At 31.8% G+C, this 12515-nt stretch overlaps 1 protein-coding gene across 6 annotated transcripts in view; it reads left to right on the top strand.

Moving 5' to 3' along the window:
* The window catches only part of ANKRD17 (ankyrin repeat domain 17), a 161511-nt gene that overhangs the window by 61533 nt on the left and 87463 nt on the right, over positions 1-12515 (top strand). Inside the window, exon 1 of one of the 6 annotated variants that reach the window (XM_065914416.1) lies at positions 5185-5280. The exons of the other annotated variants lie outside the window; for them this stretch is intronic. Coding sequence (XP_065770488.1) covers positions 5278-5280 — 3 coding nt within the window. The 5' untranslated portion in view covers positions 5185-5277. Of the gene's footprint in view, positions 1-5184; positions 5281-12515 lie in introns of those variants that run through there. 6 annotated transcript variants of the gene reach the window in all.

A 12515-nucleotide genomic window follows, 5' to 3' on the forward strand; every position in this document is an offset into this window, starting at 1 on the left:
GACATTTGATGTGTGAAGTGCTGTGGTGGAAACAGATTAGTAAAGGTATATGTCCTACAACCCAGGAGTTATTAAGACTCATCCAAATTAATTAGGTAAGAATGTCTACTGAGTTGAATTGGTCATGAAGATTCTTTTAACAATTCAAATGATAATTCATTTTAATCTTTTTAATTTAAGTTATTTATCATATTTTTGCTTAACTTACTATAAAATAGTCCTGTTCCTAGGATGAAGACAGAACTTTTGTGGGAACACTGTGTGACTCAGACTGTATTCCTGCTACTTCTTGTTTGCCAGCAGACAATAAAATCAGTGAATTAAAAAGATTTCCTTGGGGAAACCAAGATAGGAGGAGTAAAATCCTGACAAAATATTATCAAACAGAATATAGCAATATACAAGCAAGGTTATACATCATGAATAAATGGTGTATTAGGAATGCAAAGATGATTTAACATTTGCTAATCAATCAGTGTAATTTGCTGTATTTACATACTTAAGAAGAAAAATTGTTTTACAGTCCCAGTATACATACAGAAAGAATTTGTCTAAATTCAGCATGCATTATTGAAAAATGTTTCAGCAAACTAGGAACATAAGAGAATTCTTAGGTTTGCTGAGGATTTTTTTTAACTCGATAAAGGGTATTTTTAAAGAGCATATAATTAATGTCATACTTAATGGTGAGAATGAATGCTTTCCCCTGTGGTTGAGAACATGGCAGAGCTGTTCATTCTCATCATTCCTACTCAGCATAGTGCTAGAGCTCCTAGTGGGGTAAGCTAAGAAGAAAAGAAAGAAGCACCGAGATCGGAAAGAAACATATTATAAAGTGTCTTTCTTCACAGATGGCATGATTGTCTGTGTACAAGATCTAATGGAATCTATAAAAAAGTATACTAGAACTAATTAGTGAGCTTTAGCAGGGTCTCATATTTCTATATGTTAGGAATGAACACTTAGAAAATGAAACCATTTTGAAGTGTTAATCATGAAACACTTAAGCATAAATAAAAGTATATATATAATTTATATACTGAAGACTGTAAAACATTCATGAGAGAAATCAATGATGTACTAAATAAATGAAAATATATATGCTATATTCATAATTTGGAAGACTCAATCCTATTAAGATGTCATTCCTTTCCCTTTTGTCCCTCGAAAATGGCCTATAGCATAATCCCAATCAGAATTCTACCAGGCCTTTCTTTTTTTTTTCCCTGGTAGAAATTGACAAACTGTTTCTAATATCTATACAGAAAAGACTCTAGAATAGCCAAAACGGTTTTGAAAACAAGCACAAAGTTGGACTTTAAGACTTGTTATAAAGCTATATTAAACCTAGACGCTGTGATTTTGATGAAAGTATAGGCATGTAGATGAATAGAATATAGAGAAATCCATGTCTGACCAATTGATTTTTCACAAAGGTGCCAAGAATATAGTCTTCTCAATAAATGGTGCTGGAACATTTGGATATACTTTTACAAAAGGAACTTTAACTCACACTTGCACTTGATGCAAATATTGACTTGAATTAGTTCATAAATCTAGATATAAAAGGTAAGACAATAAAACTTCTAGGAGAGAACATAGAAAATCTTTGTGACCTTGAATTAGGTAAAAATATTTTAGATTGAACACAAAAAAATGCAAACATAAAAGCAAAAATGATAATTTGAACTTATCAAACTTAGAAAACTTTTGTTCTTCTAAAGCTACTGAAAAGAAAACAGAAAGACAAGCCATCAGCTTGTAGAAAAATTTGCAAACCACATATCTGGTAAAGGATTGTATCCTGACTACATTAAGGATTCTCACAACTCAATAATGAGGGGACAAGCAATTGAATAAAAAATGAAGAAAAGGTTTTTTAGCAGATACTTTATGAAATAAAATACATTGATTGCAGTTAAACAGAGGGAAAGATGCTCAACATCATTCGCTAGCCAGTAAGAATTTCAGAGTAAAACAAAAATGATAATTTATCTTAGTATTAATAGCTGGTGTGTGCATGCTCAGTCGCTTCAGTCCTGTCTGACCATTTGCGACCCTATGGACTGTAGTCCGCCAGGCTCCTCTGTCCATGGAATTCTCTAGGCAAGAATGCTGTAGTGGATTGTCATGCCCTTCTCCAGGGGATCTTTCCGACCCAGGGATTGATCCTGCATCTCTTATGTCTCCTGCATTGGCAGGCAGGTTCTTTACCACGAGTGCCACCTGAGAAGCCCTATATTAATATCTAGAGTGGAGGAATTAAAGAAAAAAAAAGCTGACAATATCAAATGCTAGCGAGAATCCAAAGCATCCAGAACTCTCATACATTGCAGGTGGGAATGCAAAATGGTACTGTCATTTATAAAAGTCTGCTGTTTTCTTAAAAATTTAAAAGCGCATTTTTTTCTCATGTATTTATCCAAAGGAAATGAAAACATGTCCACATAAAGCCTAGTACTCAAATGTTCATTAATTAATGAATAACTAAAAATGAGATATATCTGTATGATGCAATGGTATTCAGCAATAAAAAGGAATGAACTACTGATGCGATGAGTTCTGTAGAGTAGATGAATTTTAAAGGCATTGTGCATTTGTAAAAGAGGCTGCACTCAAAACTTTGAATAATTCCATTTCCTTCTGAAAAAGAGAAAAATGAAAGTAACAGAAAACACGATTACTAGGATGGTGGTAAGAGATTGCCTACAAAGGAGCAGGAGAAATGTTTGAGTATAAGAAATACTATCTATCTTGATTGTGGTGAAATTATGTAACTATATATTTGCCATTATCCATAGATTTATATGGGACTTCCCTGGTGGCTCAAGATGGTAAAGAATCTGCCTGCAATGCAGGAGATGCAGATTTGATCCCTGGGTCAGGAAGATCCCCTGGAGAAGGGAATGGCTACCCACTTTAGTATTCTTGCCTGGAGAATTCCATGGACAGAAAAGCCTGGCAGGCTACAGTCCATGATGTCACAGACACAACTGAGTGACTAACCCTTCACTTGCAAACTTTCCTCCAATAGACGTATACAACTAAAATGGGTGAACTTTATTCTAACTTATACTTTGAGAAGCCTGATTTTCAAAGAAATTTAATTGGCTACAGGAAGAAAAAGAATGGAGGGAAATACAGTGTTCTCCTGGGAAAACAAGCTGTTGCTGTAACTGAATCTTTCAGTGACTTAATATTGATGTCAAGCTGTGCTATGCCTAGTTGCTCAGTCCTATCTCTCTCTGACCCCATGAACTGTGTAGCCCTCCAGGCTCCTCTGTCCATGGGATTCTCCAGGCAAGAATACTGGAGTGGGTTGCCATGCCCTCCTCCAGGGGATCTTCCCAATCCAGGGATCAAACCCAGGTCTCCCACATTGCACACTGATTCTTTACCATTTGAGCCACCAGGAAGCCCGATGCCAACTTTTTTTTTCTATTTACTTAAAAAGTATATCTGTTGCATGTGCATTTCAGACTGAATTACATATACTAGCAAGTTAATCCTATATACCTCAAAATAATACAAATTGTTTTGATACTTCTTTTGTAATTTGTTAGAAATATGGAAAGAAGTTATTCTTGATATTTTTGAGGCTCTAAAATTAAAAGTATTAAATTTTCTTTGAAGATCTAAATTATTAAATTATTTGCTAAGATTACACAGTAGAAAACTATGTGGTCCTTTTATTGGTATTTTTATAAAGTAATATTTTTATAAGGTAAGCGGTAGAGTATAGAAGGGTACAGATAAGTAGAAAAGTAAAATTCTCTGGTTGATTTCACTCCTTGATCACCACTTGGGTTATATATCTTGAGATTTTTGTTTTCTTGAATATACATATATTTTGTTTTTAATCAACCTAAGCAGACATATACCATGCCTGCTTTTCTGAGGCTTACATTTTTCACCTAATGAAATGTAATATTGATACCTTTGATTTGTGTGTTCATTCAGGAAATGTGTTTGAGTTTAAGCTTAATGTTTTTAAAGCCCTGTTCTGTTTGCAAAGGGAAGAGCAAGGAACAAAGTATGGTCCTTGCCTAAATGAATTTATATTCAAATACAATAATAAACAAGTTGGAAAATGTCACTTCATTGTTAAGTTTCATAAAGATAAAAAATGAAGTCTAAAGAAATGAAAATTAAAGGGACAAAAAGAATAGAATAGGTACATTTACATAGTCATGGTGTAGGTCTTTATATGTAGATCTACTTTTTTCTTCAGATGGTTGTTCATTGCTTCTTAACTTAAAACTATTATTCTGTTGATGGGTATATGGATTATGTAATTTTTTCTGTTATAATCAGTTCTGTAATAAACATTCTTTACATTTTTTTTTTGCTGACATATACAGGTATTTCTGCAATCTAAATTCCTAGAATGAAAATTGCATTTTAAATGTTGATTATAGATTCTACCATATTATTCCCCAAAATAGGCATTATCTGTCAATGGATAAAAAATAATACCTCATTTTAATTTGTATTTACCTGATTGCCATTGAGGTTGAGCATATTTGTTGTTCATTTGTTACGTCTTGTATAAATTGCCTACTCATACCGTTTTGCCTATTGTGGGGTTTGCCTTTTTCTTACTGAAATTTTAGGATTTCATTAAAATTCTGTTTTTAATATAACCATCATATTTTATAACATTTTCTGCTAACCTGTCAATTGTCTTACTTGATGGAATCTTTGGATTTTTCATTTTTATACTGTCGAAATCTATCAGTCTTTTCCTTCCTAGCTTCTAGGTTTTGTATCTGTCCTGAAAAGCCCTCTTATAGTAATTTAGCCTCTTATGTTTTCTTCTACTATGTCTTCAGTTTTATTTATGTTTCTAGTAGATTTTAATTCATCTGGAATTTTTAAAATATATGTTTTATGGCTGAGACCTAACTAATTTTCTCAGTTTTGTAACCATTCTCCCAAAATAATATATTGAACAATGTCTTTTTTTCCCACTGACTTGAAGTATCATCTGTATCATAATTTAAAAGTCCAAAATATGTTTGTTCTGGATTTAATACTCCATTGTTTTGATGATTATCATTTTATATTTGACATCTGGTAGGGCACCCCTCCCCATTGTCTTTTTCAAAAAAATTTTGGCAATTTCTGTGTATTTTCTCTTCCAGATGAACTTTAGAATCAACATGTCAAGTTCCATTAAAAATCCCTTTGGGATTTTGATTGGAAGTGCATTGAATTTACAGATTAATTTGGGGAGAATTGACATCTTTACACTATTGAATCTTCCCATCCAGGAACATGGTATGCCTCTCCATTTCTTCAGGTGTTCTTTTATGTCCTTTAGTAAATTTTATCGGTTTTTTTTTTTTTTTTTCATGTAGGTCTTACATTTTTCTTGTTAGGTTTATTCCTGGGTATTTCATAGTTTTTGTTGTTACCGTGAATTACATCTTTTCTTCCATTTTGCACTTTATTTTTCAGTTGGTTATTGCTAGTGTATGGGAAATCTACTGATTTTTGTATGTTGATCTTACTATTTACTTAATTGTCAGTTGATTCTCTTGAAATTTCTAGAAGGATGATTGCGTTTTCTGCAAATGATGGCATTTTGTTGTTTCCTTTTTCAGTATTTATACTTCTCTATTTTTTGTTTTGTTTTCTGGTCTTACTGCTTTGTTTAGGTTTCCAGACCTGTTCCCTACTAGTTCTGATTTGGACATCTTTTCTGATTTAAATGGAATGCGTCTAATTTTTAAACTTCTATGTTTATATATGCCTTAGATTTCTGAGAGAATACATTGTCAGGAACAAAAGTATCATTCTTGGCTTAAAAGTATATAATATGTTTTATCATGTGTTTTTGTTACAATGATACATGTTCTTTTCATCTCTAGCATTTTAATGTAGTAAATTACATTACTATATTTGCCTAATATTGGTAACAGTGTTTGTCATTTTTAGTATTTATTCAGCAAGTGTTTGGATACTTGTAATATTGTATTGCATTGTGCCAGGAACTTTGCCCCCAACTTGTGATAGCGCTGAGTAAGTCTGATTGGTTCCTCTCTTTTTTAAATGGAGAAGAGAGATAATAAGCAAGTACTCAAGAACAAGATAATTTTAGACTGTGGTAGTACTGTGGAGGAAATAAAGAGAATGGTGTGGTAGAGAAATGAGGAGAGTATCTCTTATTATCATCTGAGAAGGTAAAATAAAAACTAAGACCTGAAGAATGGTGAAAGCATTGGCAAAAGCATTCCAGGTAGGGGAAGATCACATATGATTGTGTTTCATGTTTTCTTGATCCCCTTTCATGTACGTGCTCTACACTATTTATACAATTGCCAAATTAACTTCGTAAATAATATAATAATGTTATATTCCTTTTGAAAGGTAGATATATAACTATCGTTAAGGTTTCTTCTGTAGATATATTCTATTACATTTCCACCTTTCCTTGAGGTAATTTTGATGATTTCTTTTCTTAGAAAATCATCCATTTTTTTTTTTTTTAGACTTTCCCATTTACTTATGTATCAATTGTGCTTAGTTCTCTAATTTTAATGATTCCTTGTATTTTTTATTCTCTGGTTTTCCATAATCAGACTTGTTAAAGGCTTGTTTCTCTTGTCAGACTTACCCAAGTAGTTGTTTTTGGTTTTATTTATTACTTTTGTATCTCTCTGAATTTCTTCATTTCTGTATTTATCACTGTAAATTATATATGATATATTTTTATTTGTATTTTATCTTTGAAACTTTTTATGTATTTAAACCTTTTTTGTATTATACTGAATATATTTAAGGCTTTAAATTTTTCTTTAAGAATTACTGTGACCAATTCCATTTGAAATGATTTGTTTACAGTTTTAGTTTTCACTTTGTCTAAGAGTTCATTAGTAGGCTATTTTCTTTTAAAATTTTTAAGTGTAGTGTTATCCTTTTATTGATAATTTTTAATTTCCTTTTGCTTTATGGACCTCGGATGTATCCTGTGTCATTTTTTTAAAAAACCTGTTGAGATTTTCCTTTGCTTAAGATATAATCAGGTTTCTATTTGCTTTCAAAGACTATGTTCTTTGTTCATATGATAATACTAAGTTCTGTTTCATTATGAAATATAAGTATAGTTTGTTAATTCTACTGTTGAATTGTCCATATCTGTATAGTCTACTTGATTTCCTCATTTTCTGATAGGTATTTGGAAAGTTTCCCACTAAGTTGTGTGAATTTTCAAGTTGCTTAAGTTTATATTTTTACCGTATATGTTTCTGTGTTGCATTGTCAGGGTACATAGAAGTTGAGCTGTCATACACTCCCAGTGTATTCTATTATCTATTATTTTTATAAATATTTTTTCTATGTAATATGTTTTGCCTTGAATTCTTCCTTTACTCATGTTAATGGCACCTTTGATTAAGATTGCTTTTTTACACCTGTTTTCAACTTTTATGACAAAAAATTTTAGATCTTTTCTCTTGTAGTACCATGTAGTTGAGTTTTTTCCTTTTTTCTTGTTTAAATCCTAATCTATATGTCATTTTTTAAAAATAAGAGATTTTTCCACTCACTTTTATATTAAGTTAGTCTTTGGGGTTTTGGTTAACAGTTAAGGTGCATTTTCATCTTAATGCATTTGCAGTTAAAATGTAGCAAAGATGCATTTTCTTATTATCCCATACCCTGTCCCCCTTGTGTTTAAGTGAACTTGAGTTTTTAAAATTGTTTCCCTCCCAATTTGAAAAATATGTTTTCTTCCTGTTCTTCAGAAGGCATTTGATTGAATTTAAACAGTATTTGTGACTAGTTGCTTCCATTAACAGCCACCTGAAATGTTCACAATAGATTATATTCTACTAATTTCTTTTTTAACTGCTTGGTCTTATGATTTCAAGGCTGTCCTTTTCTTGGATTCATTTTAGTTGTTGAAGGCATAAATTCTCTAAATTCAGGACTGTTTGTGGTTTTCAAATTTTCAAAGTACTTGCATGTCTAAAAATTATTTTGTTCTACAGTTTAGAATTTTTAAAAAATAATTGTGCTTCACCTCTTCCCAGATTGTCTTCTAGCATTTAGTTTTGTATTTGAGAAGTAAATTTTACCAGGTTATAACTCTAGGGTGTGTGTGTGTGTGTCTGTGTGTGTGTAATCTATATGTATGTGTGTGTTTAATCTGTATGTGTATGTAATATTTGCATGTACATTTTAATGGCATCTTACAAGAAATTGTTTTATTTTGAGGCTCTTTTTATGATAATTGATGAATAGTGATATATGCCAGAACTAGGCTAAATTTATAACTGAATTGCTTTGTACTGTTATTAAATTTAAGGAAATCTTTGAAATAATATGTATCTTTAATTCTGTTAGCAAAAAATGCACTTACAAACTCTAGATATGAGAATTCCATAGAATTTTTACTTATTTTAACCATTAGTAATTTGTTCACTTTATAAAGTTTATAATTTCCAAATTTTCATACTAAACTGGTTATAGTGAGCTACTACAGGCAGATAAGTACTTTGAAGCATAAGAAAAGAGGTCATGTTGTACTGTTGAGCTCTGTGATAACAGTCCTTTGTTTTTCTTTATACCACTGATTCTTAGCATATTCCCAGATCTTAACTGAATATTATTAGAATAGATTAAGTATGAATGAAAGAATGTAGGTATAAATCAATCATATAAGTTTATTTTAGTCAAGTTTTATTTAGTTTTATTTATTTTAATCTTAAGATACTGGTACCATAATGTCAGGCTCTTCGTTGATATTCTTTTTCCAGGAAGTTTTAAGTGGGCTTTTATTTATTTTCTTATTTTATTTTAATGTATATGTAAATCAGTGTTCAGTGACTCTACTACTACTGGAGAAGTGTATCCCAAATATACTAATTTTGGAATAGTTTAGTCTTTATTAAGAATTGTACTATTTTAGCTGGATTTTACCCTCTTTAAGACCATAAAAAATACAGAGCAAAGAAATTTTTATTAGGCTTCAGGATCATGTATGGAAGAGAATAATTATGATGACTATATATTCCTTATTTTATGTATAATCTGTATTCAAAGAACTAAGAACACATACTGTGTTTCTCTGGGCTTGTTTGAAAGATATAGTATAAGCTATTAAGAATTACTCAATCAGTGTTATAAAATTATCTTAGATTCAAATTACTCTTTTTCTATATTTACCTTTTTATGTGTGACCTTTTGATATTATCTTGAAATTCAGATTACCAGTAATTGACATTCAGTGATAAGTGGAGGATAATTTTCAGAACAACAAAAACAGTAATAAATTGTGATAGTGATAACATAGGAGGATGGGAGTGTTAAAATTCAAGATATCCAAATTCTGTAGTTGCTAACATTCTCATTTTTTAAATTATGTTTACTCTTTAAGACTGACTCTTTTTCCTGTCCCTACTTTGCATAATCTTTCATTTGATATATTGATCAAATGATTGATAATTCCTAATTGGTTTCTTTATGTTTGTTGTCCTGTCTGTTTAAAACCATCTTTCACGTGGCCTCTGTCTTTCTAAAACATTATTTTAATGCTTAAACCCCTCAGAAGCTACCATATAAACTGTGGACTTCTCCACACAATACTGAAAGACTCCATCTTCTTTAAGCATTATTCTTTTTACTATTTTCATTTGGAATTGTTTTTTCCTTCCTCTCTACAGTCTCTGTATTAGTATCTGTTTAGTACTGTTTTCCAATCTGGTTTGATACAGTTAGCTATTTGTACATAGAGTTCTCTTTAAAGTTGCCTTTTTTATATAATATTTGTGGGAGGCATTGATTATTTAAAAAATCATTTTGTATTACCATTCTCCCTTGGCTGTCCCACTACTTTGCACATAGTATGTAATTGGCAGTGAATATTTGTTAAATTGAATGGAATTTGTAAATATGATGTCTAGTTAATCAGAATACACTATATCCTTATTCTTTGGCTTCCCTGGTGACTCAGATGGTAAAGAATCTGCCTACAATGCTGGAGACCTGGGTTCGAATCCTGACTTGGGAAGTTCCCCGGAGAAGGGAATGGCAACCCACTCCAATATTCTTGCCTGGAGAATTTCATGGACAAAAGGGCCTGGTGGGCTATACAGTCCATGGGATCACGAAGAGTCAGGCACCACTGAGGGACCAACACTTTCACTTTCACTTTATACTTTGATGTGAATACTAGTTTATTACACTGTAAAATGGACTGCTGTTCTCTAATATAGCAGTGATAATATATTTGTTCTGAAGAGGAGTTAGTTTGAAATGTTACGCTAATGTTCACAATCGGTTCAGATGACCCTTTATTTCCATATTTTCACATGACTTTGTGTTTTGAGTATTCAAGGACTCGGACCTACATTAATAGCATTAACAAATTCGTTCACCTCTGACCATTGTTAAAAAGACTTTGGCTTTTATTGTTAAGCATTTGTGTTCAGTTTGTTTTGAGGAAAAAGTAAAAAAATACTTTGTTAATTGGATAGTATTACTGTTGAGTGATTTTTTTTTAAACAAAAGCAACATATGTAGTAAAGCATCACCCTGAAACTCTAAAAACTAAAAGGATTTAGTGTACACAAAAGTATAAAGACTCGTGAAATAAAACCTCTGTAAATCTCCTTTTCAGATTTAGCATTATCAAGAATTTGCTACACAACTTTTGTTTTCCTGAAATACTTTATGGCAAATTCCTGACAGTATTTGTGTATACTCCCAACATGCATCTCTAAAATATTAAGAGCAGTTTCTTATCTAACCAGAGTGATTCCTTTGTACTATTTAATACCCAACTCATGTTCAGATTTCTTCATTTGCCTTGAAAATTTCAAGTAAGGTCTGTATTATTTTGCTGGTTATGTCTCTGGACTGTCTCTAATTTAGAGCAGTTCTTCCCTTTTACTGTCTTTCTCTCTCTTTTAAAACATATTCTGTATTTTAGCTGTTTCTGTTTGCTTCTGTTTAACTCAGTGGTTCTCAGCTTCCCACCCCTAGAATTTTTTGTTTTTGTTATTTCCTCCAAGGGGACATTGGCACTGTCTGCAGATGCTTTTGGTGTTGCAGCCTGTGATAGGGTTGCTATTGGCACCTAGTGGGTAGAGGCCAGGGATGCTGCTAAACATCCTGAAGCGTGTAGGACAGCTCCCAGCAACAGGGAATTCTCTGGCTCATAATGTCAACAATGCCAAGATTGAGAAGCCCCAATTTAAGTTGTTCCACATACTTGCCTTAGTAATTTTTATAAACTAGAAGTTAATTCAAGGAGGCAACAGTACTTCAGAGGAGGTACTGTATATTTTATGTTGCATAAATCAGGGGCATATAATGTTCAGTTGTCTTACTTTCTGTAATTAAACATTGGGTTCAGGTGATGGCAGCTTTATCCCTTAAGTACAGAATTTAAAGTTAGTTTTTCTAGAGCAAAGTGAAACAGCAGCCTCTTTTACTAGTGGAAAGAATATTGGAACTTATTAATTGTATAATTGATCTCTTTTTGTTAGATGTTTAGAAATTGCTGTTTAAATACAGATCCTGTGCTTCTGTTTTCTCATTTGTAGCAGTAAACTGAACCTGGTGATTTCTAAGACTTGTGCATTTTGTTCTTTGCATTAGACAAGAATTTGATGCACACACACCATTTTATAAAATATCCAGCTAGTCAAAACTGCACATCCAAAGTAGTTTAGATATAATTTAAATTGTCATGCTTTGAATATTGATAACTTTGACAGATAATTTTCTTTAGGGAAGAATGAATTTAATAAAGACATTCATTTCCTTCTGTCTCTCCCCTCTTCATAAAAGTTATTTATACATTTCATCTAAGGAGTTTCAGAATATTTATGTGAATTTATTATTCAAACCATTTTTAATGCTCCACAACTTAGCTGTGATTGAAAATGAATTTTTTCTATAGAAATAATATGATAAAAATGAGTCAGGTTTGAATCTAGCCTAATTGTATTTTGGTTTTTAATCTGAGTTTTCTTAGCTAAAGACATGTTAAGGAGGTGCATGCCTGTATCTCAGTTGACCTTTGAATAAAGAGTTACTTATTTTTGTATTTTTGTGACTGCATCTCCTTAAATCTACATGTTCTATAATGTCGTTCAACAATCTTTTCAGGTAGGAAGAGAAATTGGTGTTAAAGGAAGGAGTTGTCTTCTACTTTCTCTTCAGAATTCCTATGACTCTTTTTCTCTCTCTCTTTTTACCTTACCTATTCTACTCTGTATTATTGTTACTGTATATTTTCATTCTCACATTAAAGAAGTAAGTTCCTAGATACAAGACTTAATTTTACACATCTGATATTAGTAAACAGCAGTATCTCTTACTAAAACCCAGTAATAAAAGTGTGTTTAATATATCAATGAATATAGCATTTTGCCATACCTGCTACCTAATTAATACTTGACTTTTCTATATCTAGAAAATATACCTTTAAATAACTACCTCTCCCTTCTCCAAATACACTACAACCTTTTAGAATCTGAAAAGAATCTGAAAAGAAAGGAACC

The sequence above is a fragment of the Muntiacus reevesi genome, chromosome 22 (assembly GCF_963930625.1).
Source record: "Muntiacus reevesi chromosome 22, mMunRee1.1, whole genome shotgun sequence".
NCBI classification, from domain to species: domain Eukaryota; kingdom Metazoa; phylum Chordata; class Mammalia; order Artiodactyla; family Cervidae; genus Muntiacus; species Muntiacus reevesi.